The sequence below is a fragment of the Ipomoea triloba genome, chromosome 2 (genome assembly GCF_003576645.1).
Source record: "Ipomoea triloba cultivar NCNSP0323 chromosome 2, ASM357664v1".
In the NCBI taxonomy this organism is placed as follows: Eukaryota; Viridiplantae; Streptophyta; class Magnoliopsida; order Solanales; family Convolvulaceae; genus Ipomoea; species Ipomoea triloba.
In genome coordinates, this window is record NC_044917.1 from 10,152,701 (window position 1) to 10,179,153 (window position 26,453).

Here is a 26,453-nt window from a genome sequence, read left to right on the forward strand (position 1 = left end):
AATGGTCATTGACTATAGCAAAATTACCAATTTAGTCTCAATTTAACGGATGTTCAGCACTCAACTAAAAAAAGTCATGGCAAACAAGAAGAGTTAGTTTCATTTTTAGTCCTAGGTGTTATGTTACTTTTACAGTGCGTTTGATGGGAGGGAATTACAATTCCATTCCACTTAATTCCCACCTAATTCCAAATGCAACTAAATTCCTTCGTTTGGTTGGATTTTCATGGAATTAGAATCTCATGGTCCCCCATGAGATTTTAATTCTAAGGATTTTAGGAAGAAAAAAAGATAATGATGAGACAAAATTACCCCTCCCATTTTTTAACCTAAAATTGATGTCTAACATTCCCTTCTAAATTATAGTGTATATTATTTTTCGACTTCTCTTTATGTTTGTTCATTTAAATCTTTATATGCAACAACTATTCAAAATTTGCACTTTATATGCATTTAATTATATACAACAACTTTCATGTATGTTCCTTTGAATTCTTTACATGCAGAACTCTTCAAAATTTGCATTCTTTATATGCAACAAATCTAACAATTTGTGAATTAGAAATAATAATAATAATAATAATAACAACAACAACAACAACAACAACAACAATGAGCATTTTGGACTTTTTACTACTTATTCCCTCTCAATTCACATGTATACCAAACATTGAAATTGAAATTCTCAATAATTTTATTTATGCAAACCAAACACTGAAATTTAAACTCCAACTTTATTCCCACATTATTCTTTTCCCACCTAATTCTTTCCCTCCAACCAAACGCCCCGTTAGTCTTATTTTTTCATAACATCTTCTATTGGTCCTAGTATTATTGTGGCATAATTATTTTTGGTCATCCGTCAAAAAATCTATTTAAAAGATGTTAAATACCCCGTATTATTGTGGCATAATTAACTTTTGGTTTTTGATATTCTTTGATAATCACTTTTAAAGTTTTCTTGATCTGCAATCCACAAAATTACAAAAAAAAAACCATGATTCCTTTGCTTTTTATACTGCTAAAGGATGCGCAATACACGCAAAGGAAAAAAAAAAAGATAAAAACCTTTGATATGTGAATGCTATAAATCAATTAAATACAAAAAATGAACTAAGAGGGAGGCATGAGATACCACCATTTTAAAATTGAGTGTCACCTCCATAGAGTTTTTTTTTTTTTTTTTTTTTGGGATGTATTCAGGGTTTTCACTATCGCACACAGTGATTAATTTTCTGTTGAATTGTAAGCACCTCTTTGAGTAGGATAACTGGCCTGAAGATTTAAAGCTGCTCCATACTCAATACCAAAGATCAAACCTTTTTATAGAGTTGAAGACAAATGGAAATAGATGCATGCAACACACTCTCTTCCCAATCTCACAAAACATAAATAAATGAGAATACATGCAGGGAACCAAGTAGTGATTAATAACAATAGATACATGCAATACCAATTATAACACAAATCATCACATATTGGAATGATACATCATCATTACAAGTCATATACAATATGTGCATTTTATGTCTAATAAAAAATAACCCCAACCCAAGAGGAAAAAACATTAACGCGGTTAAAGGCGTGTCACACTATAAAAGTAAAAAAGGTGTTAAAAACAAAATATTTCACATCGAATACCAATCAAACAATAAAATCAGTTTTCATATATTATTATACATTTATCAATGAATTGACGGACAAAAAATGGGTACCTAATCCTTGTAATGACTGACATTTTAAAACCTTGGAGAATAAAAAGTATTATTTCACAATTATATCAAGCATGCAACCTTGAAGTCCAATAGCATAAATACTAGCTATACTCGCCTTAAAACCTTGACATCGCCAATACCTCTTACCAGGATTATCATTTGTCCACAAGGTTCTCAACTTCATGTCATTTCCACATCTACACAAAGGGCATTGGAGTCCATTCAGTATAATGATAAGTCACCCTCAACGTAATTGATGAAGATGAGTTTTTCCCTTTGTACTTCATTCACTGGTTGAGAGAAGAAAACAAGAACAAAGCTTTGGATAAGAAAATAAACTGATTGGACGAGTTTACCATTGCCTAAAATATAATAGACCTTGGCCAAAAAGAGTCATAAGACCAAAAGTGTTTAAAAATTAAAAATTTAGGATGGTTGAAAGCAAAAAATGATAATTTATAATTAAACGTGAACTTACCACGAAATATGATAGACATTTGTTGAAATTTGCCCTTTTCTCAACTTACATTCAAAAACCCTATTGTAAAAAATTAACTACGTTGTGTGTATTAAAAAATTAAAGCAACCCAATGGTAGTTGTTGGTTATATCCGAATAAAATATATCATTTATTACCTTAAAACCAGTAAGTTTTATGAATGATATAGGGATGTCAATTCAACCCGACCTTAATAGGACAATCCCAGTCCCCATCCCGAATTCGACCTAGATCTTGAATTTCAAACCTCGACCCCGAATCCCCAATACACACACACACACGCACACTTTTTTTGGACTTTTGTTTTTTTTTCTTCAAGTTATTATGTATAGATATTTGGTATTTTGATTAAGGACTCAAGATTTGAACAATTTGAATTTTTAAGTATTGTTTAATGTTTTAAATATTTTGTACTAGTTGTATTTTGAGATGATTGGATGGTTTGGCTACGGTATCGTCCCTCATTAATCCTTTGATCTCAGATTAGGATGTTTCGTTGCTTAAAGAATTGTTTAGTGACCGGGATGTGGAATTGATTATGAGGATTCCTATCTCTCCGTCCTTTGCTGATCAGTGGTGCTGGAGAGATGATATTCGAGGGATGTACAATGTGAAATAGGGATATAAGTTGCTGATGGATGGAGCGGTTAGTGTGTCCACACAATTCACTGCATAGAGGCTATTATGGAATCTCAGGCTTCCTCCAAAAAGACTAAATTTTGTTTGGAGGTGTGCTCGAGATATTCTTCCCACGTGTATGAATCTTGTTGGTCGTGGTATAAGTATTGATTTGCTATGCCCGTTATGTCTTTCATATCAGGAAACTTCATTGCACCTTTTCAAGCATTGCTCTCACACGTTCAGGTTATGGGAAACTATTCCCGGTCTCCCTACTGTTTGTGCTAATGAGGATTTCGTTGCTGGCTTTCTAAGGTTATTGAAGGGAAGGATGAGGGGGTCATTCATAATTGTGTGGCGCTTTGTTGGTCTATATGGAATTGCCGGAATGTGGTACATGGAATAACAAGACTTAGTCGCCTAGTGAGGTGGTGAGACGGTCGACTATTTTGGTTGATGATTAGAGTGTTCCGCAGGCCAATCCAAGTACTTCGAATAACTCCATTTCTAGGCATGCAATTACCCTTACGCTTATTGATGGAGTTAACATTCATGTAGATGCTGCAGTGTTTCCGGGCAGAGAGGAGGGGTTTGTATCGGCTGTAATGCATGAGGGTGGTGGGAGATATTTGGCATCACGAAACAGTCCTGTTAGGTGTTTTCATGACCCTATTCTAGTTGAGACAATGACAATTAAAGAGGCTCTCTCGTGGGCAAAGGGTTGTGGTTGGCAAAAGGTGGCTATCTATTCAAGCTGTCAGTTAGTCTGTAATTTGTTGAAGAGCTCTTCCTCGAATTATTCCTATATTGGCTACATTGTTCGTGACTGTGTTATCCTGAAACGTCACTTTGTTGATGTGTTGTTTCATTTTGTCCTAGATCAGCGAATACGTTAGCTCATGTGTTAGCTAGAGCAATGGCTTCTCAGCCTAGTCCTCGTTCTTGGTTTTCTTCTTATCGATTATATTCAACATTTGCTTTTGAATGATTAATATATCTCTTTTGAGTTTTGATTGGTTTTCAAAAAAAAATTGAGAGTGTATAAAATAATTTTTAAATTGGGTCGAACTCGTAAAATCTCTGCAGGGACGAAAATGGGTGACAGAGTAATCAGGTAAGCAACACCCGAACCCGAACCACAAACATTGAACTGGAGGAAGACAAACGGCCACCAATTATGCAAAATCTACACATTGATGAGATGATAATTGCTCCAACGGCTCTCCATTATTACAACCCAGCACTCAATGTATGCTCATCATTACTAGGAGTACTCAATGTATGCTCACCATTACTAGGAGTCCGTTATACTCACTAGAAGAAGAGCCGTTGCAGCCATAGTATAAGTAGCAAACTTGTGGTAAAGGATGGGAGAGACACTTTATTTATTACATACCATATTATTGTACTGGCTACTGATTGTACTAAGCTAATTATATCAAATATACCTGGTGACATTATTATCGTCAATGGGATAATTCTCCATCCCCGCGTAATGCGAGTCGGGGAGCGAAGACCCTATTCCCCGCCCCACCTGTCCCCGTTGCAATCTCTAAAATAACATAATAAATTACACAACACACATTTTTTAATTATTTTATTTTATTTGATAAAAAAATTATTTTATTTTATCGATTATATAATGTTGGAGACTCGTAATTTTTCTGCCACTAACATCTTCCAATGGGAGAGAGTTACGTAGAATTGTAGAAACCATAGCTCTCTTAAGATGTTCTGACCTACAGGGGATGATTTCTTGGATAGACTTGATAGACTTTTTCATTTCTTAGCGCAGTGGTTATCTTTGGGACCAAGAAATTCGCAACAAGAACAATAATACGGAGTAATATAAGTTGCATTATATATATACATATAAACAGAAGGCAAGCAACTACTCTGTATTGAGAGAGATTTGAGAGAAGGGTTTTAGGTAGAGATAGAAGCGCGGCTCACGGCTACGCGTGGTCTGCGGTAAAATCTTTCAATTTCTGTTTTATCTTCGCCGTTCCGATCGCTTTGCTCGTTGAAGAATTCTTGTAAATTCTAGGTTTAGGTTTATTTGCATCCCGAATTTATAAAAAACAACAAAATTACATATTTGCGGTTCACCTGGAACGCTATCTAATCAGAGTGGAGTCTAGTGGAGTAATCTGAAGGTTGCTGACTCTCGCTATGGACACTTCAATTGTCGTCAAGGTTTGATTTTTGCCCATGATTCCGATTTTTCTTGATTTGTTCTAATTTTATTATCTTATGTATGTTTGTGTTGTTGATTTAGTGTTCGATGATCGTCTTTTTGTTTTCTTGTTCCTGAATACGCTACTTATTTGAGCTAAACTAGTAGGGTGTTAGAGTTCTTTGATCTAAGTAGGCAGTGAATTCAATTCAGAATTCATATTGCTCCGATACGAAGTTTGTTAGGATAATTCTCGTTGTGTTTTTTGCCCTTTATTTCAATTTTCTTGATTTAAAAAAAAAACTTTTTAATGCTTTATTTATTTTTAATGATGATTTGATTTCTTTTTCATTGTGGTCCAGGAATTAATTAACTATTTTATAAGTATATTAGTGGGGTTTTGGGTTTCTGTGTGCATAATCAATTAAAAGTAAGAATTATAGCTTCAAAGATGCCTAATTCATAAAGAGTTTTCACATTTTTGTATCGGATCAGCTTTTGAGATACTGGTAGGCCTAGGCAGAGGAGAGATATAGTGAAGTTTAATAAGGGGGCTTTTTGGAAGATCATTCTTCATAATTTTAGTTATGGGTATTTTTAGATGTCTTGTGAGTTCATTTGTAAGTAACATTACATGAACAATGAAGTGCCTGCTTTCTGTTCTATGCAGGGAAAGAGTGCACTTCTAACTTCTTTAGTTTAAGGTCTTTTTGCTTTTAGCTTGTAGACTTGTGGTGATACTTGATCCATGAAGCAGTTGTAGTTCATCATCCCATGAGATGTAATGGCTTTATGAACCTTGATGAATTGATTTGCTGGATACTTGGTGTTTCATTGATGGTGTTCATAATTGAATCAGATGTTATTGGGTATATATGTGTATATGAAGTGTTTTCCTCACATGTGATTATTTTATGGGCAGGAGTAATTTTATGTTATGGATTGAAAGATTCTTTGTTCCTCTTTGATTGAAAACTTTCACTGCCTTTTGTGTGTTAAGTTTTGTGGTTCGTCTATGCATGCTTTATCATAGTTCTTATTCTAGTACTAGTATTTGCCTCTGTTGACATTCTTAGGTAACATGTGTTCTATATCCTATGCACTATGCACTTTAGGTTAAGTATGGAGAGACACTCCGGCGTTTCAATGCTCATGTTGTTGATGAGAAGCTTGCTCTTGACATAGATCAACTGAGGGAGAAGATACTTTATCTCTTCAACTTCTCTCCTGATGTTGAAATCACTCTTACTTATATTGATGAAGATGGTGATGTGGTAACACTGGGAGATAATGAAGATTTGAAAGATGTCGTGAAACAGGAGCTGGATCCCCTAAGAATAACAGTGAAACTGAATTCTGAGAGGAGTGGTAGACCTTCATCAAGATCCAGTGGATCTTCTACTCCCTTGAGATCTCCTTGCATGCAGCCTACATCTCAGAACATGAATGCTGGTGTTTCTGAACTTTTAAAGGCGGTGCCTGAGCCTGTCCGTGAAACACTCATTAAACTGTCTGCTGACTTGGCTTCTAAAGCTACATCATCTGCCCCCCCTGTCCTTTCTGAGCTCGTTGAGGCATTCTCAAAGGTAGGCTTATCCTATCTAAACCAGCCACAAGAGACCCAGAGTAGGAATGAATCTGACTCACAGGGGCGACCTTCTGGTAATGCTTGTGGTGTGACTGAGTCTGGTCCAAGGGTTGATGATATTCCATTGGAGGTGTTTCTAGACACCACAGCTAATAAAATGGAATCCATTGTGAATGAGGTCTTGAAACCTAGTGAGGAATCCTTGAAAACAAGTGGACCAAACCCTACAAAAGTACCTGAAGGTGAGGCCTCTGTTCCCAAAACTGTCTCTGTTAATCTGAATGAACCTTTGATTGGATCTGCAGTAGGTGATCCTCAACCTACTGTGTTTAAGTCTGATGTTGGCAAAAGGGTTGGAGGTAAGAAATTTGGTGATAGTAGTCTAGTTGGAAAGGCTCTTGGTATTGCAAACTCTGGTGCTCCCCCTTTTAATGGAAACAAGATCAATAATACTAGAGACTGTACTGGAGGATTTGGTTCTTTCAATCTGAATGCATCTGCAGATTCTGATCATCTGAAGTGGTCCATTTGGGACTCAGGTGATTCAAGTTCTGGTGGTTCTTTAAGGAAGATGTCACGGGGTGATTTTGGGTCTTCAGGCCCACAACCTGGTCTGAGTTTTATGGATGGGTGTCCTTTCAGTGGTGTGCCCACAGCTGATAACCCATTTTCATCTCTACCCGTTCCCTTTGATGTCCCTCCGAAAAGAAGCCATAGCCACAGTGTTGGGAATGGTACTATATTCCATAAGGGGGTTCGTTGCGATGGTTGTGGGGTTCACCCAATAACTGGCCCTAGATTCAAGTCTAAAGTGTAAGCAACTTGACTTCAACTATACCTTTGATGAACTTGTCATCTATTATTTATTTATTTAGAAATCAATTGTATTGTAAATTGTAATATTTCTATTTTAATGGCAGAAAAGATGACTATGACCTGTGTAGCATCTGCTTTGCTGAAACGGGAAGCAGTGCATCGGACTACATCAGAATAGACCGCCCTGTAAACTATCGGCACCCCTGGTCTTTCAGGGGCTTGAGTGATCATGTATGACAATCTCTCTCGTAAGCCCTCTTTAGTTATTCCATCTCTTAAACTTCTTTCTTAGATTCTGTTCTTCAATCTACAGCATGCCAGGATGCGATCTACAGCACCGCCACACATGTTTAGGGGAATTGGGGTGAAACCTAGTCGACCTAAACTTGACAGCCGTTTTATTCAGGATGTCAATATTTTGGATGGTACCATAATTGCACCATTGACTCGATTTACCAAAATATGGAGGATGAGGAACAATGGTAATTTTGTCTGGCCACAAGGCACCCAGCTTGTGTGGATTGGTGGAGATAGACTAAGTGATGCAATTTCTGTTGAACTGGAGGTGGGCAGTTTTGTTTCTTAATTTGCTTTTTACTAAGCTGTCTTTTTTTACCCAAATTTTAAGCTCCTGTCTTCGTGCATTGAAGTGTTCATTTATTTTGTTACTAATATTTTTTTTTTTTGTGGTTGCCAGATTACTGCAGCTGGCTTGCCTGTCGAACAAGAGCTTGATGTGGCAGTTGATTTTGTTGCTCCTAATCTTCCAGGCCGTTATGTTTCGTACTGGAGGATGGCCACACCATCAGGCCAAAAGTTTGGTCAACGTGTTTGGGTGCTTATCCAGGTTAGAAAGCCTTCCAGTATCATTTTTATGTGATGGCTACTATTAGTGAACACATACCTGGTATTATTTTTCTGTACTAAGCTCTTCAATTCATCCTGTAATGCAGGTTGCTACTACTACAATGGAGCCAGTGAAGAAGCCAGTGCCTGAAAATCTTCGTGGCTTGAACTTGAATCTCCCTCCCGCAAGCAGCAGCAGCATAGGAATCCCAGAAATGATCAATGTGAACCCAGAACCAATGGTTGAAGAGAGCCACAGGGAGCCTAATGTCTCTTCTAAATCTGCAGAGTTGGTTGAGCCAGTTGTTGAGGGGACAAACTCAATGAAGGATCAGGAGGTCAACTTCCCTATAAATGACAGTTTATTTGTCGGTCTTGACAGCATAGCACAACCTGCTCCTCATCTTCCCCCTGCTCCTGTAACCACCGGGGGTTCATCAATTTCATATCCTGTTGTTGATCTCTCCAATGTTGAACCAGCTGTGGCACCTGCCAGACCATCACCACCTCATACGAATGTGGATAAACCATCTCAGGATGTCACAGATAGCAGTGAAGTGGAGTTGAGCCTTCTAAAGGAACTTGAGGAGATGGGTTTCAAACAGATTGATCTGAACAAGGAGATATTGAGGATGAACGAGTATGATCTACAGCAGTCAGTGGATGATCTCTGTGGTGTTTCTGAGTGGGACCCTATCCTTGAAGAGCTGGAGGAAATGGTAGGTTAACAAGTATGAATGAATACACATTCCAGTTGTTTTTACCTGATCTGAACTAAATATTGGCTTGTGAATTTTCAGGGCTTTTGTGACAAGGAAGTGAACAAGAAACTCCTCAAAAAGAATGGTGGAAGCATAAAGCGAGTAGTCATGGATCTTATTTCTGGAGAAAAGTAGTTTTCTCGAGTATATCTATCAAATCTCATAATAATATTTATGTGGTGTTAGGTGTGTGTGGGTCTTAGAACTTGTGATATATATATGGTTGAATGTGATGTGGTTTTGAGTTAGCAAGCCATGTTATGTATGGCTTGTGTTGCTACTCTAGTGGATGTTTTTAATGCATTCCAATAATAATGACTCTACTTTATTACTGTGTAATGTTTTGCATGATGTTGGGGAAAGTAGCTTGTTATTTGTTGGATTCTTAGGATTTTTGCATCCTGTGTAATATTTTGGATCTTATTGTCAGTCATATCACCCACCATAGTTGTAATGTAATGCACCAATTTTTTCCTTTTATCTTATCTAATGAGTTAATACCCAATATAGTTCTCAATTATAGTGGTTTTACTCAATTTAGTCCTAAGTGACTTTTTGTGCTTAATTTAGTCCTCGACTTTGATGATTTTATCCAATTTAGCACGAACTGTTGGCACTAAAAGCAAATGCAGAACTGAAAGCAAACACCGTGGGAGATTCGAGACGAAGAAACAATGGCTTTCGAGATGCACGGCGGCGCAGTCACAAAATGTGAATGTACCGGAAAAAATTCAAGGGAAATTCATCTGCCGCAAGATAACACGTATGCGTTTAGAATTTTGATTTATTTTTCTGTTTAAACTTTGGAAGAAGCAATTCCTTTCTTGGGAAGTGCTGGGATGATCTTGATTGAAAGCAATTAAGAAATGACATTGATGCACAGTTCGACACAGAGCATAATCAAATTGCCTCTTGCATCTGCGATTATATATATACTCCGTATCTTGGAAGTGAATCAATTGTTGGGTTTGTATGCTTTTAGATTTCTAGGGCTTGTTACAAGGAAGATAGGGAAATTTTATTTTATTTTATTTTATTTATTGTTTTAAAACGAAAGAAAATTACCATGTTAACCCTTCTACTAACAGCCAACTAACAGAATTCCTAAAGGAGGACTAAATTAAGCACAAAAAGTCACTTAGGACTAAATTGAGTAAAACTACTATAGTCGAGGACTATATTGGGTATTAACTCCTTATCTAATTGCAGTCAAGCCATGGTTAATGGTGTTGGTAGTATGTTTTAGGTGAATTTCAAGTTTGAACCTAAAGTGGTTTTTTCCCGAGTTACATATTATGTAACCCATCCCGCCACATAATGGATTAGCGAGCTCGACAGACCGACCTATCCACCCGCCCATTTTACGAATAATTATATTTTAAAAACATTAAAATTTTTATGTAGTCTAAGATTCAAACTTCTAACTCCTAAATTAATAATTAATATATTTTTCAATCAAACACCTTAAATAATTTTGAGCAAAATCTACGTGTGATTATACATATATAAATAATTAGATTTTAATTTGTAATTTATAATATAATTATTATAGTTTATTTAACACTAATATAATTTATATGTAGTACTTGTATGTTGTAATTATAATATTATTAAATTATAAAATTTATAAAATGTATAATTTATAAATTTATATAGTTTATATAGTAACTAAACTTTATATTATATTAATATTTATATAAAGTTATATTTAATCTTATTAAACAAATACATCATTAAACTTAAAAAAAATAAAAACTTTAATTGATTCACACACCTAATTAATGCACAATCATTAAGATGATGAGTTATTGTATGTGTATTGACAATATTTTATTGTGAAAATACTATGCTTTTTTGTATGTTTGGTTCAGGTAGGAAACCTTTAATAGTTTTGTGTATGCATGGTAATTACGTTATCTATATGGAAAGGTGATAGTTTTTAAGTATTAGGGTTTGGGATTATAAAAGCAGCTTGCATTGTGTGGTTTAATTTGAACAGGGTAGACGGGCCGTAGACTTAATAGGGACGGTACTTACTTAAGGTATGTGATTCAACTACAGTATTAAGTATTAACTGATCAGAGATTATGCGTCATGAGAAATTCGTATGTGATTCAACTATTTGACTAATCTAGAGTATTGTGTTACGAGAACTGATCAGAGATGAGAAATTCGTAGCAGACTAGCAGTACTACCTCTCTTAACATTGTCGACTTGCCGTATAAACTTTCCGTAAGTTCTCTCACACAGCCCTTCACCAACTAAGCTTTAATTTAGCTACTCTGACCGATCATCTTTTTTGCAGTATGGCGATGATGAGTCCGAAGGATCACATTGAGGATATCCGCAAAAGAAAATTTTCAATCGGAGGAGAGCCAAACTCTCTGAGAGAGGACCTCCATCAGGCCGTTAAAAACCTCTCCGCCGAGCTCTACTCAAAGGATGTTCACTTTCTCATGGAACTCATTCAGGTATACATATAATGTCCTTTATGTTCTTTAGTTCAGTTGTTAGCTAGTAGCTAGTCCATTTCTTAAGACGTAAGTGAGGATGGTGTGCAGAATGCTGAGGACAATGAGTACGAGGAGGGAGTGAAGCCCAGTCTGGAATTCGTGATCACGTCAAAAGACATAACGGAGACGGGAGCCAAGGAGACCCTCTTGGTATTCAACAACGAGAAAGGGTTTTCCAGTAACAACGTTGAGTCCATTTGTAGCGTCGGCCTTTCCACTAAGAAAGGCAAACGCAACAGTGGCTATATTGGCGAGAAAGGTTTGTCTTCCACTTATCATTATTTATTTATTCATTTTTTAGTAGGTATATATGTATATATTGTTATAATATAAAAATTTTACACTTTTGACCCTTCTTATTGTTTTAAAAAATTTATTATTTATATATTAAATAAACTCAATATATATATATATATATATATATATATATATATATATATATATATATATTTCTTTTGTTAAGATTTCAATGATGAAGGGCATTAAGTATCTAATTTAATTTCATTACTCTCTAACTTTTGAGGTATATATTTCAGTTTTATTAGTTTTATTTTTTTGAAAACATTTCAGTTTTATTAGTTAATTAATTAATCGGTAACTTTGGCCCTATAAATTTGCCCCCCAACCCAGACTGCTCCGCCCCTGTCTAAGATTATGCTTTCTGATATAATTCAATATAATATGGGATATATGATTCTGATCTGATGTGGTGTTTCAGGGATTGGGTTCAAGAACGTGTTTTTGTTCACTGCTCGCCTATACATTTTTAGCAATGGTTACCAGATTCGATTTAGCGAGGAGCCGTGCGAGCACTGCGGTATTGGGTTTGTTGTTCCAGAATGGGTGGATGGGAACCCTATTCTTGCACGGATAGACCAAATCTATGGTTCTTCAAAGAAACGTCCTACCACAACTATGGTTTTGCCGCTCAAGACTGGCAAGAGGACGCGGGTGAAGCAGCAGCTTTCAAGCATTCATCCTGAGCTTCTCTTGTTTCTTACCAAGATAAGGGAGGTTTCGGTCAGGGAAGAAAACCAGGATCCAAAACTCAATACTGTTAGTGCGGTTTCCATTTCTAGCGAGAGAGATCTTGTGAGGAAGAAAAACATTGATGCTGAGTCTTTCCTGCTGATGAAAAGGCTGCTGGGAGCAATGGACAATGCAGTTACCATATGTGGAGGCAAAGGTTCCCAGTTAAGCAAGAATGCAGAGTTGATAGGATAATGGAGGTTGATGATGTTGGGGTCCCTCCTATGTGAGAATTGAGCTGGCAGCATAAAGACAAACAAAAAAAACAACAAATAAAATGTAGTGGGAAGCATTTGGTAGTGTTTACTTTGTCAGCAAGTGGAAAAGCAAGCAAGCATGCATTATTCCCATTTTTTTTGTTGTGTTCGGCAGTAGAGATGCAGCAAGTGGAGTGAATTATTTTTCATTCCCATTCTTCTCTCTTTTTCGGCCAACGGAAAAAAAAAAAACACAGAGAGGCAATGAGTTCGGCAGTTCAGCAGAGGAAGAAAAACTCATTTTTCTTCTTCCTCTTCTTTTGGCATTCGGCGGTTCATCAGTAGAAGGAACAAACTATTTTCTCCTTCATCTTTGGTGCAGTTTTGCCGTGCTAATTTGCCGTGGGTTTGCCTAGTTCTTGGGTACTATCTTCATCAAATATTTGAGGTCAGCTTGTATTTATTCCAGGCATCTCTTTGGATAATCTCGTAATATTTGTATTCATTTTACCTTGTTCGTGGTAGTTGAATATTTTGAGTACGAGATATTATTCCTTTTAGCCTGTGAATATTATAAGAATGTTTTGGCCTAGGAGTTGTTGTATTTGATGATTTGTGGATGTATGGCTCGTGTGGTAGCCTAAAACTTTGTACCCGAGATTTGTGATATAGTGGAAATTGTTGTTGTTGGTGGCCCGTGGTTTTTCCCCGTGGTTTTGGGGTTTTCCACGTAAATCTTGTGTTTCTTGTGTTCATATTTATTTTTGGGCTATTGTGTATTATCTCGTATTTGTGTACCGTGTCGGGTCTGTGATTTTGATTGTCACAGGAGGTGGGATTTTTCCCAACAAAGTGGTATCAGAGCCCTGGTTGTTGATTTGGTATTTTTGACAGCCTTGGTTGTTACTTGGATATATTTGAGATGGAAACAAATATGAGTAATATGGTACGATTGAATGGTAGAAATTATCACATTTGGAAAGCCAAGATGAAGGATCTCCTGTTTGTGAAAAAGTTACATCTACCTGTGTTTGCAAGTGCAAAGCCTGAAAATATGTCAGATGAGGAGTGGGACTTTGAGCACCAACAAGTTTGTGGTTATATTCGACAGTGGGTTGAAGATAATGTTTTGAACCACATTATTAATGAGACACATGCCAGGAGCCTATGGAGTAAACTTGAAACCTTGTATGCCTCTAAGACAGGCAATAATAAGTTGTTTTTGTTGAAGCAGTTGATGAATATAAGATACAGTGAAGGAACATTGATCAATGATCATGTTAATGATTTTCAGGGCGTTCTTGATCAGTTGTCCGGTATGGGCATCAAATTTGAGGATGAGGTACTTGGTTTCTGGTTGCTTAACACTCTACCAGATTCTTGGGAAACATTTCGGGTTTCTTTGACCAATTCAGCTCCCAACGGTGTTGTGACCATGGAATATGTTAAGAGTGGTATCTTGAATGAGGAAGCAAGGAGAAGATCTCAAGACACTTCTACTTCTACTTCGCAGTCAGATATTTTGGTTACAGATTATAGGGGGAGAAACAATCAAAGGGGTCAGAAAGGTAGAGATATTGAATGTCATTATTGTGGCAAGAAAGGGCACATCAGGAAGTATTGCTTCAAGTTGAAAAGAGATAAGAAGCAAGAACAGAATGATGGTGACACCGAGAACCAAGTTGCAACGGTAGTTAGAGCAGATTTACTAGTTGCTTTTGATGAGAATGCCATCAACGTTGCATGCCATGAAACAACTTGGATTGTGGATTCAGGTGCAGCCTACCATGTTACACCAAGGAAGGAATTCTTTTCTTCATATACTCCAGGTGACTTTGGAGAACTCAGAATGGGTGATGATGGTCAGGTGAAGGTGACGGGTACCGGTACAGTTTGCCTTGAGACAAGCAATGGCGCAATTTTGGTACTTAAAGATGTTAAGCATGTACCAGATATCAGACTGAATCTTATTTCTACAGGAAAACTTGATGATGATGGTTTCTGTTGTTTCTTTGGTGATGGGCATTGGAAAATCACTAAAGGCTCGCTGGTTGTTGCACGAGGTAACAAGCATTCTAACTTGTACCCTTTGCAAAGTTCTATTTCTGATGATTCAGTGAATGTGGTAGAAAAAGAATGTGTATCAGAATTGTGGCATAAACGACTTGGTCACATGAGTGTGAAGGGGATTGATTATCTTGCCAAGAAGAGTAAGCTTTCTGGGGTAAAGGAGGCTAAATTGGACAAGTGTGTTCACTGCTTGGCTGGAAAACAGAGAAGGGTTTCTTTCATGAGCCATCCTCCTACAAGAAAGTCAGGGCCACTTGAGTTGATACATTCTGATGTGTGTGGACCAATGAAGGTTAGGTCACTTGGAGGAGGTGCATATTACTTTGTAACCTTTATTGATGACTATTCTAGGAAACTCTGGGTCTACACTTTGAAGCACATAAGTGATGTGCTTGGTGTGTTTAAAGAGTTTCATGCCCTTGTTGAGAGACAGACAGGGAAGAAATTGAAGTGCATCCGTACTGATAATGGCGGTGAATATTGTGGACCGTTTGATGAGTATTGCAGAAGGTACGGTATCAGGCATCAGAAAACTCCTCCTAAGACACCTCAGTTAAATGACTTAGCAGAAAGGATGAACCGGACTATTATGGAGAGAGTCAGATGTATGCTTGATGATGCAAAGTTGCCTAGTTCTTTCTGGGCTGAGGCAGTTTCCACAGCTGTTCATGTTATCAATTTATCTCCCGTTGTTGCTTTGAAATATGAAGTTCCTGATAAAGTTTGGTGTGGAAAGGAAGTTTCTTACGATCACCTTAAAGTCTTCGGTTGTAAGGCATTTGTGCATGTTCCAAGAGATGAGAGATCTAAGTTGGATTCGAAGACTAGAGAGTGCATTTTCATTGGTTATGGGTTTGATGAATTTGGCTACAGGCTGTATGATCCAGTTCAGAAGAAGCTAGTCAGAAGTCGTGATGTAGTGTTCTTTGAAAATCAAACCATTGAGAATATTGACAAAGTGAAAGAGCCAGAATCTCATGCTAGTGGAAGTTTGGTTGACATTGAGCTAGTTTACCACAGAGGTACACATGATGTTGATGAGGTTCAGGAAAATGTTCAGAATGGTGATCTTGTACCAGAATATCAGGATGATGCAGCTAATGTAGATGGTCATGTTGATGATGTTGTGCACCAGGAACAGGAGGTTCCTTCGCAGGTTCCAGTTGATCTTCCGAGAAGGTCTGTTAGGGAGCGGATACCATCTACTCGTTATTCTTCTAGTCAGTATGTGCTTTTGACTGAAGGGGGAGAAAACATGAGTCTTATGAAGAAGCTGTGGAGAGTGAGCAAAAGGGACAATGGCCTGAGGTTCGTTGCTCTATCGCCGAGTTGGTGATTACTTTCACATAGTCGGTAGGGGGAGATTTGTTGGGGTCCCTCCTATGTGAGAATTGAGCTGGCAGCATAAAGACAAACAAAAAAAACAACAAATAAAATGTAGTGGGAAGCATTTGGTAGTGTTTACTTTGTCAGCAAGTGGAAAAGCAAGCAAGCATGCATTATTCCCATTTTTTTTGTTGTGTTCGGCAGTAGAGATGCAGCAAGTGGAGTGAATTATTTTTCATTCCCATTCTTCTCTCTTTTTCGGCCAACAGAAAAAAAAAACACAGAGAGGCAATGAGTTCGGCAGTTCAGCAGAGGAAGAAAAACTCATTTTTCTTCTTCCTCTTCTTTTGGCATTCGGCGGTTCATCAGTAGAAGGAACAAACTATTTTCTCCTTCATCTTTGGTGCAGTTTTGCCGTGCTAATTTGCCGTGGGTTTGCCTAGTTCTTGGGTACTATCTTCATCAAATATTTGAGGTCAGCTTGTATTTATTCCAGGCATCTCTTTGGATAATCTCGTAATATTTGTATTCATTTTACCTTGTTCGTGGTAGTTGAATATTTTGAGTACGAGATATTATTCCTTTTAGCCTGTGAATATTATAAGAATGTTTTGGCCTAGGAGTTGTTGTATTTGATGATTTGTGGATGTATGGCTCGTGTGGTAGCCTAAAACTTTGTACCCGAGATTTGTGATATAGTGGAAATTGTTGTTGTTGGTGGCCCGTGGTTTTTCCCCGTGGTTTTGGGGTTTTCCACGTAAATCTTGTGTTTCTTGTGTTCATATTTATTTTTGGGCTATTGTGTATTATCTCGTATTTGTGTACCGTGTCGGGTCTGTGATTTTGATTGTCACAGGAGGTGGGATTTTTCCCAACAGATGAGTGGGTGATCACCCTTGCTTTTCCTTATGGAGAACGGCTCAACCGTGGGAATATCTCTCCTGGGATTTATGCTTTTCTTCCTACAGAAATGGTCACAAACTTCCCCTTCATTATTCAGGCAGACTTCTTGCTATCATCTTCCAGGGAGGCCATTCTTTTGAATAGCAAATGGAATAAGGGAATTCTCAACTGTGTTTCTGTGGCCTTCTTAGCAGCATTCACCTCCTTAGTTAAAGCCAACCAAGATGCTCCCATTTCTACTCTAGTTCATATGTTTAACTTTCTGCCACTTAAAGCTTCTCCACATTCCAGTCTTGACTCCATCAAAGACTCAATCAGAGAGAAACTTCTCCAGGAGGATATTATGCCGTCTCACTCAAATACAACCCAGAAGTTTTTCAGAAAACCAAATCAAGTTGGAAGGCTAAAGCCTGCCTTTTGGACATTGGTGGATAAGGCAAGGAAGCAAGGGGTGAGTTTTCTCAACACCTCTTCCCACGGGAAATATATTCTCAACCATGCATTTGATCAGGCGAAGTACAAGGACATTTTGAAGTTTTTGGATGTAAAGTTTGTAGAAGATGAGTGGTATTCGAAGTGCATTCAGAGTTTTGATCTTGTCTTGGGTGTCCCTAAGGATCTATACCTGGAACTTCTGTTATTTGTTGCTGACAAGTGGGGGCCATTTTCAAAGACGAGTATGGTGAAAATACCATTGTTGAAGTATCTTGACAGTAACCTGAATATTGGATTGTGTAGTGTGAATTCTGCTTCCACAGGAGATCATCTAAGGCTGTTTATATGCACTTGCTCAGTTGATGCATCATGGCTGACAAGTTGGAACAGAGAGTTTCGTTGTGTTGGGGGATACTTCATTGCTGAATCAACACAAGAAGAACTTCCCAGTAGCCCTTCTAAGTGGCCGAAAGTGTTCGATTGGCTTTGCAGAAGGGTGAGGGTGGAGTCTGTAGACGTGCAAAACTATGCAGTTATGATCCGCGACTCACTGAGTCATGATCAGAAGCTTGTTCTTGCATATGCTCATTTCCTGTATCACTCATTCAAGCTGAAGTATTTGTCTGCAACCGAAATTGATTCGCTTTGTCTTGAAATGGCCCTTTTTGATGATTATGGGCGGGTGGCCACCAAAAGGAAGCGTGTTGTTGTACCTGCTGATGGAAGTAAATGGGTGCAGCTTCTTGGTCCCTCTAATCCATGGAAAAGAGAGGGTTACATTGAGCTGGGAGGAGAGTATTTGCATGCTCAAAGATATGCCGGTGTGTGTACCAACAAGGAAGAGCTCCTTGATTTTCTTAAGACTTATGCTGGTGTTTTGGATATTCCCAATTTGCCCCCTCCAGATGCTTCACTTTCCAGTATGGCTTCCCCACTAACCAGGGATAATGCATTCCTGCTTTTAGGTTGGATTGATAAAATGAAAAAGAAAGAGATTCCAGAGACTTTCTTGAAATGCATAAGGGAAGGAAGCTGGCTTAGAGTCCATGTATGTGGTAATCCTGGCTACAGGCCCCCATCACAATCCTTCTTACCTTCCTCGTCCTGGGGAGATCATTTGCAGAATAGATCTTTGCCTGTTGATATTCCATTAGTTGATCAGGAGTTTTATGGTGATGAGATTTCTGAGTATAAAAATGCTCTGAGAACTGCTGGTGTTATGTTTGAGTTAAAGGAAGCCAGTGAATTTATTGGGAAGCACTTTATGTCTCTGTATGCTTCTTCTACATTGACAAAAAGTGATGTCATTTCGATGCTGAATTTCATTAGGTATTTGAGGGCTAAAGTTCTCCCTCCTGATAACTTCATCAACAGTATCAAAGATGAGAGCTGGCTCCAAACAACTCAAGGCAACAAGACCCCGGGCCAATCTGTGTTTCTTGATATGGAATGGGCTGCTGCATCACAGATCAGCAACATCCCATTTGTTGATCAAAATTATTATGGCCATGAAATTCTTGCTTACAAGGAAGAACTCAAGCTTCTCGGTGTCATCTTTGGGTTCGATCAAAATTTCCAGCTAGTAGTTTCCAACTTGAAACCTTCAGGGTCATTGACTTCACTAAGTGCTGAAGCAGCTCTCCTGGCACTAAACTGTATTCGTCACCTAAATTTAGGTTCTTCTGATAGTCTATGCATAGCCCTCGCGGGCAATAGATGCTTAAAGACTGTGAGCAACGGATACAGATCTCCTGCTCAATGTTTCCTACCAGATCCAACCTGGGTTAGCCTTCTTCAGGTTTTCGATGGCTTTCCTTGTATTGATGAGAAGTTCTATGGGAGTAAAATCAGTTTGTTCAAGAATGAGCTTGAAATGTTGGGTGTGGTGATTAGTTTTGAGGATGTTACCAAGTCATTTGCTGAAGTTTTTAGACAGCAGACATCAAAATGTGCATTGAGTAAGAGCAATGCACTTTCTTTCCTGGAATGCTATAGGAATTTAAAAGCAAACGGCTTGAATTTACTAAAGTCAGATGAAGATATAGGGGAAGTTACTCAAGAGGTTAAGTGGCTTAGAACAAGACTTGGTAGTGCCTGTACACCCAAAGAGTGCATCTTGTTTGGTAAAGACTGGAAAGCCATTTCTTCTGTCTCTCTTTTACCATTTCTGGATGATGCTTATTATGACCAGGGAATTCTTGAGTACAGAGCCGAGCTTTGTAGTATGGGCGTCACTACCACTTTCAAAAAAGGCTCAAAATTTGTTCTTGCAGGGCTCCGATTGCCCAAGAATCCTGGTGAAATTTCGCCTTCTGTTGCGTGTTCACTTCTGCACTGCTTAAGGAATTTGCAAGAGGCTGTTGACATGGATCTGATCTCCGTTCTCTTGGAGAAACTAGATCATAAGTGGATCAAGACTCAAGCAGCAGGTTATCAATCTCCAAAACAGTGTTTGCTATTTGGTTCTAGATGGAGTGGTAGGCTGAAGCAAGAAGATGGTCCTTTCATAGATGACAAGTTTTATGGTCCAGATATTCTGTCATACACTAAAGAACTTCAGGCTTTGGGGGTAGTGGTTGAGGCAAAAAATGGATGCTCCTTGGTGGCTGATTACCTTTATGTGCACTCTAATCGTGGCACTATCAATCGGATATATACTTACTTGAATGATCACGGTTGGGTTCCTACCAGTGATGTAAGTGCAAAGATATGGATTCCCTATGGGGAGAATAGTGGGAAGTGGGTGAGTCCTAAGGATTGTGTTCTCCATGATAAAACCAATCATTTTGGTTCACACTTGTTTGTCTTAGAGAAGTATTACAGCAATGAATTGCTGGTTTTCTTCAGCAAACTTGGAGTTAATAGCAATCCTTCCCTGGAAAACTACTTGAAGCTTTGGAAGGAATGGGAGTGTGCAAAGAGGAGATTACTACCTTCTGAGTGCTGTGCCTTTTGGGAGTTTATAGTGAACCATTGGAGCTCAAAGATGCAGAAACTTGTTGCAGAGAATCTATCCAAACTTCCTGTTTGTTCAGGCCAGGATGGGATTTTGTTGCTTGACAAAAACGATGTTTTTATAGCCAACGATCTCTACAAGAAGGACCTTTTTGAACAAAGCTCTGTGGATCCTCTGTTTGTTTGGTATCCCCAGCCAAGCCTGCCATCCCTGCCCAGAACCAAGCTTCTCAATATCTACAGAGAAATTGGTGTTGGGGCTTTGTCAGAATCTGCCCAGAATATGGGACTTTCTTCAATCAACTGTGCCGGGCTGGAACCGGCCACTCCGGAAATGATCTTCATTGGGAAAACCCTGTTCACTCTCATTCTTGGTTTCCTAGCTCAACCTTCTCTGGAGATGGAAGCTGAGAAGAGGCACGAGTCGGTCAGGCGGCTCGTAAACACCACCTTTCTCAAGCTGAAAGAACCAATTGCAGTTCAGTATAGGCTATCACTCTCGTCTGGGAAAACTCTGATTGCTAAGGCAAGGAGAATGATGGTGTGGGAGAGAGAGAGGTCCAAGTTCTTCATTACAGAGATCGATAAATCGGGTGGTTACAATTGTGTCCTGGAATATGCTACGTATTACTCAGAAGAAGTTTCTAAGGGGATATTGTGGGAGAAAGAAGATGCGGTGTGTGAGCTTGCTGAACTCATCAGGTTGGGGTTCATCGTCAAGTTTGATAAGGTAGCTATCAGCTTACTGATGAAGATAAACAATCTTCAGATTTTCAAGGAAGATGAACTGTTTCTGTCTTCTGTTTTTCCTGCTGAATAGATGGTTGGTATGTTTTCTTCTTTTCCATTTTTAGTGGATGTTTTCTGTTATTTGTGCACTGATTTCCATTTATGTAAATTCACAGATTTGGCACTGGTAGTTTGCAATGGTGGTGTGGGGCGGTGGCAACCGAGAAACTCCAACAACTCTTCTTTTGTTTTGCATTCTCTTGTCAAAATGATGTTATCATTAATGTCTTTTTCTTTTGGTTGAATGAACTGGGCATTCGTCTAGTATTTGTATGTTTTACATGGACTATTTCATACATACCACATTTGCTTATAAGTTCTGTTCCCAAAGTAAAGTAGCTATTAGCGTTTCAACTCTAAGCCAACTGACATTTGCCCAACTGAGCCAATGTTCCTATGGAGTATGGAAATTGATTGCATATTTCACATATGGACACCAATGCATATGGCATGAATTAGTTTAAATGTGATTTGATATAGCTATAGGTTTCATTTATCAATAATGTGCATTCACCTTCAGTAAAACTTTAGCAGAAAAGTAGGACTTACTATTTTCGTTTCTTAGTTCACTTTGATTTCAGGGGATAGCAAGGAATCTGGATACAGAATGCTCTAAAGCTACATCATCTGCCCCTCCCCCTCGCGTCCTTTCTGAGGTTGTTGAGTCTATGGCATTTCACGAGAAGTACTTAGTTTCGAACTGTTGGTTGGGCTCTGTAATGTTTAGGTTTATGCCCTTACTGGAGGTCTGGCACCTCTGGTATCAATCATTTTAAAAGACGAACACAGGCAGAGAATGAAAAGGTTACATGACTGTTGAACCCTTTTTTTTTTTTTTAATTGCTCTGTATTTTTTAATTTTAAATTCTTATTTAAGGCATTGATGTACTTCAATTCCCTCTTCAGATTACATGGCAATGGCTTCCTTTTGCAAATTCTGCCCGAAATGACAGTTTTCAACTATACCACTGGGTTGTGAAATCTATTTTAAGTGTTGTGAGATTTATGTACAGAAAAGAGCTTTTCTGCCTCTTTTGTTTTTAGGTGAGTGTTGTAAATGGTGTTCTGCCAACAGGCAACTATTCGTTTGCTAAGTATAACAAGGTATGCTGAATAATCTTTCTATTATCATGTGAAGGTTTTATCATAGTCCTTATTGACAAATATGTCTTTCTCCAAAGCTTTCCTGTCCTAATTGATTTGTTTATTGATGATTGAATGCAGTCAGTGGATGTAATTGAATACACAGATGAGGAGTATGAGAAATATTTGACAGATCCCGTAAGTATGTCAAGCATTAAATCTAAACAACAGTATCATTCTATAATCCCCTTAAAATAAACTTTATCCACGCTCCAACGACTAGTTTATTCTATTAGTGGTACTGAATTTTAAACGATTTCTTTTTTTGCATGGCCGTTATGTTTTCGCTTGGTTATGTGTGTTTCTTGAGGGTTTGTTTTAGTTGGTTAGTTGCTTCTATTTTCTGAGAGGTCAATATGTTGGTCCAAAACTGTGTTGGAGGTTCATGGAATAAGGGTGATACTAGGGGTGTGCATTCTAATGTTAAATGAGTTATGCTCCAGCATACGTCATTGCAGTGCACACCAGTGGTGCATGCTTATTATAACCATGTGATTGCGATCAATGCCAAGTACACCCATATATTTGAAATCATATTCGGTCCGAACTCATGTATTGTAAGCACCAGGAATAAAGGGCATGTCTTTGTCAGGTAGTGATAGAATACTAATTTGCTATTTGTGGCTGTACTAAACTCCAAACTTGACAAGGGAATTCTGATACTGACTTTTTCTTGCTCTTGTTTGTGCAAGTGTTTGTATGGTTAATCTTATTCGGTCCAAACTCATGTAATGCAAACACCAGGAATAAAGTGCATGTCTTTGTCAGTTAGTGATTGAATACTAATTTGCTATTTGTGGCTGTACTGAAGTCCAAACTTAAACTGACTTTTTCTTGCTCTTGTTTGTGCGTGTGTTTGTATGGTTCTATGGCAGTGTACATTTGAACCCATTTTTATTTACTCTGCTGCATCAGGTACATAATTGACTTGGATATTCAATTTAATGGTCAGACTTTCTAACATTGAAGGAGGTGACTAACATCTCCAGTGCTGTAGTAGATGCGTGGTCTTGTGTGCTCAATTCCAGAGAAAAATCCAGGAGAGGGGGTGTGCCTTCCCAACTGTTTGCCTCGACATCCACTACGGTGTGTATCTCAATCCCATCGCACCGGTCCGATGCGTTTGACCGCCATTTTGCTTGCCACATCTATACCTTTGTCTGTGCAGGTAGGGACCATTGTGGGAGCCGGGAGGAGAGATTGAGATGGTTCAAGGCGTGCCTGGATGTAGATTTGCAGGCCACAGACCACGTTAGGACCGCTACACTAGACATGGTATACCATAGTCAACATTTTAAGTCCAGTTTTCACTGTCTATAGTGCTTAAATCCCATTGAATAACGGCACTAACCCCTTTACGGGCAGTATCTTTTCCTTGTAATACAGGAGGGCCATTATTACGTGATGAGCATAAGCTTCAAGCACTACAGGTTCGACATTCTAGAGAACTCCTAGAAACGGAAGCCAAATGATGAGAAATATGGAGAAGCCCCCAGAGGAGCTGGTATGTTTAGTAGAATACACTTTTTGGTGCATAGTGCATGATACCATTTTACTCCACTCATAGAACTGCACAGGCCAGACCATTTTCACTACCACCACACAGTAGTGCATAAACTAGAACTCCTATTTTGTAGTGCCCACATTTTTCCCATGTAAGGAGTATAGAGCTGCCACACTTTCAAGCATAACCATAGTGATAAAATTAGACAGCAGATTACGAGTGCATGAAATTAAGGGATTCAAGGCGTGATGGATGGCGAATAACCACCGCCAAATAGTGAAGCAAAAGTTAAGATATGAAAACCATAGAAAGAATGAACATATTGATTATATTAATAATGTTATACTCCGTAATACATACGTCCTGAGAATGATACACATTTTTTTATATATGAATATTTTATGAGCTATATATAGGTGAAGGTTAAAGTGGATAGATAGGTGAGGGTGGAAGTTCAAAGGTTGCACTTGTGATACAAAGCTATCTGTGGATTTAATGTGGTAGGTTTTACTGGGTACACAATATGACTTGGACTTATCATTAGATCAACACATGGTCTTTCATCATCTTTTTCTTTATCCAAAAGAGTTAATTGCTTGGATTGCAATTTGAGTTGAGTGGATTTGCTTTTGACATTCTGCTGTTTGTTTGACCTTAAAATTTGAGGATGGCCAACCTGCATTGAGTATTTAGTTCATTTAAATGGAAACACTGAATAGGCTTCAGCTCCTGTGCCTCTCGGAGCGAACGTGGGTGGACCCGGACCATTAAACGGACGGAGAAAGACCCCATAAATTTACCAAAAAAAATAACTGAATAGGCTTCAAACCCTCCTAAATTATTTAATCTGAATTCATTTAATCTGATCATGTTTATCTTTCTTTTTGTTATGTGAAGATTAAGCTGAATGTACGTAACAATGTATAGTCTAACATCAATTACATATGATAGTTTTAGTTCTGAATTTTATCCATATGATTGTAAATTCAGGCTAAAAGGCTTTCAGAACATGATATGACTCCAGATGGGGGTGCTCAGAGGCCTTCTGCGAATCATTAAAAGAATTCATTGAAAACAGCTGTGTAGCAAGCTTAGAGAAAACACGGAAAGATCTGAAACTTGATGGGGAACATAATGCAGTGGAGGATCTTGATGCTCTTGAAAGTATCACTTTAAATATATCAGGTGTAACAAGAAAGCAACTACAGCTATATTTTTCACCAATATACCATGTTTGTTAGCATAATGTGTATTATATGTTTCCAAAGATAGCCCCTAGCTTTAATGCATTTGAAGTTGAATGATGATCATTATCCTTTAGGTACCTGTTGGGTTGCTGTGATTCAATATGGTCCTGAGTTTGTTGCTTGTTTTTGTTAAATGTCGATCTTTCTACTGGAAACTTGAGCTTAGATTTTAATAAAAAGCTGTTTGTTCATTTTGCTCTTTGCTTCTGGATGAATGCGTAAACTGTAGCAGGATTTGAGAGCAATTTATAGCTCTCGAGTCTTAAGATGGCATGAGCTTTATTCTATTGGCAACCAGAATTTGTTACATCCCATCACTATGATGAACACTTCCCTAACAAAAAAGTTTTTTTTTTTTTTTTTTTTCCTGCAGATCGACTTGCTCTCCACATTCCTAGACAGCAAGAACCAGACCCTCCGTGCTATCCGCCTAAGGAACATGAAATCGAAAAGAATGCAAATGGCGTGGCGAGACACAGCTAACAGGCCGGGGTGATTCCTGGGTGTTTGCGATGCGCCATATGGAGACCTACACCGGCCAGGATTGCATCGAATGGCAGTGTGGGCTACAAAGAGGGGATGGCGAACAACTACTCAACCTACGCAAGCAAGCATATCATGCACAACATCCTAATGGGCGAAGTAAATGATCACATGCAGAATATTGGCACTCGTGTTGGGCGGTACGACCTAGACTGGTTCACTCTTCCTTCTCAATTATCAGCTCGAGCTCCTGATTAAAATAATAGCGCTGCTGGGGGGTACACGCCAATAAATTATTTCCTTCCTCTAGGCAGTACAGATGTTTTTTGGCCGATGGAGTTAGGTAACTACTTGCTGATGTTAGGTGTGTAGGAATCACGACAGTTTGGAGGCCTAATAATTGGTAAATACAGTGATTTTGTAAACACTCTCCAGCTGGAGTTAGTACGTAAGGTTTTAGGCTGCTGCAGAAAGCACTACTACACTCGTGCATTGACAGCGTAGTGTTTGAAACCTGAATTTTGATTTCCTAATTGCAGCAACAGTTAGCCGACCTCCAGAAAAAAGTGCTAACTCTGTGCTTTTAAGCAACTCAATGCTTATTATATTTGTACTCAGCTTTAATGGGTTTTCGTTTTGGTTTATAGGATTGATTGGTTTTGGTTTGTAGGATTGATTGGTGTTGGTACACAGTTGAAACTCGAGTTTGGTTATTATACACCATTCTGTAGTCCACTAGTGTTTGAATGCAAAACGTTGGAACAGAGTATTTTACTCAAATTTATGTGGCAACGTTGATACCCATACCATAATGGCTTTTGCATTTGACTTGATTAGTTAA

General features: G+C 38.4%; 3 protein-coding genes across 8 annotated transcripts; all 3 read left to right on the forward strand.

Moving 5' to 3' along the window:
• The first annotated feature begins 4,586 nt into the window (after positions 1-4,586).
• Positions 4,587-9,496, forward strand: LOC116007284 (protein JOKA2). Its single transcript, XM_031247926.1, has 7 exons — positions 4,587-5,027; positions 6,123-7,408; positions 7,516-7,642; positions 7,725-7,976; positions 8,109-8,258; positions 8,365-8,976; positions 9,058-9,496. Exons 1-7 carry the CDS (start codon positions 5,004-5,006, stop codon positions 9,151-9,153), a joined length of 2,547 nt encoding a protein of 848 aa, XP_031103786.1. The 5' UTR covers positions 4,587-5,003; the 3' UTR covers positions 9,154-9,496.
• Positions 9,497-11,324: 1,828 nt separating this feature from the next.
• On the forward strand, positions 11,325-12,755 carry LOC116010724 (protein NO VEIN-like). Its single transcript, XM_031250238.1, has 3 exons — positions 11,325-11,489; positions 11,580-11,790; positions 12,250-12,755. Exons 1-3 carry the CDS (start codon positions 11,325-11,327, stop codon positions 12,753-12,755), a joined length of 882 nt encoding a protein of 293 aa, XP_031106098.1.
• Positions 12,756-17,369: 4,614 nt separating this feature from the next.
• On the forward strand, positions 17,370-26,256 carry LOC116010347. 6 transcript variants are annotated; one of them, XM_031249708.1, is made up of 9 exons: positions 17,370-21,273; positions 21,352-22,039; positions 22,142-22,339; positions 22,460-22,516; positions 23,294-23,464; positions 23,547-23,653; positions 23,744-23,882; positions 24,873-25,067; positions 25,503-26,256. In XM_031249708.1, exon 1 carries the CDS (start codon positions 17,400-17,402, stop codon positions 21,264-21,266), a length of 3,867 nt encoding a protein of 1,288 aa, XP_031105568.1. In that variant the 5' UTR covers positions 17,370-17,399; the 3' UTR covers positions 21,267-21,273; positions 21,352-22,039; positions 22,142-22,339; positions 22,460-22,516; positions 23,294-23,464; positions 23,547-23,653; positions 23,744-23,882; positions 24,873-25,067; positions 25,503-26,256. The 6 variants fall into 6 exon arrangements, with proteins under 6 accessions (XP_031105568.1, XP_031105573.1, XP_031105571.1 ...); XM_031249713.1 differs by having other exon boundaries at positions 23,765-23,882; XM_031249711.1 differs by having other exon boundaries at positions 23,331-23,464.
• The last annotated feature ends 197 nt before the right edge of the window (positions 26,257-26,453 follow it).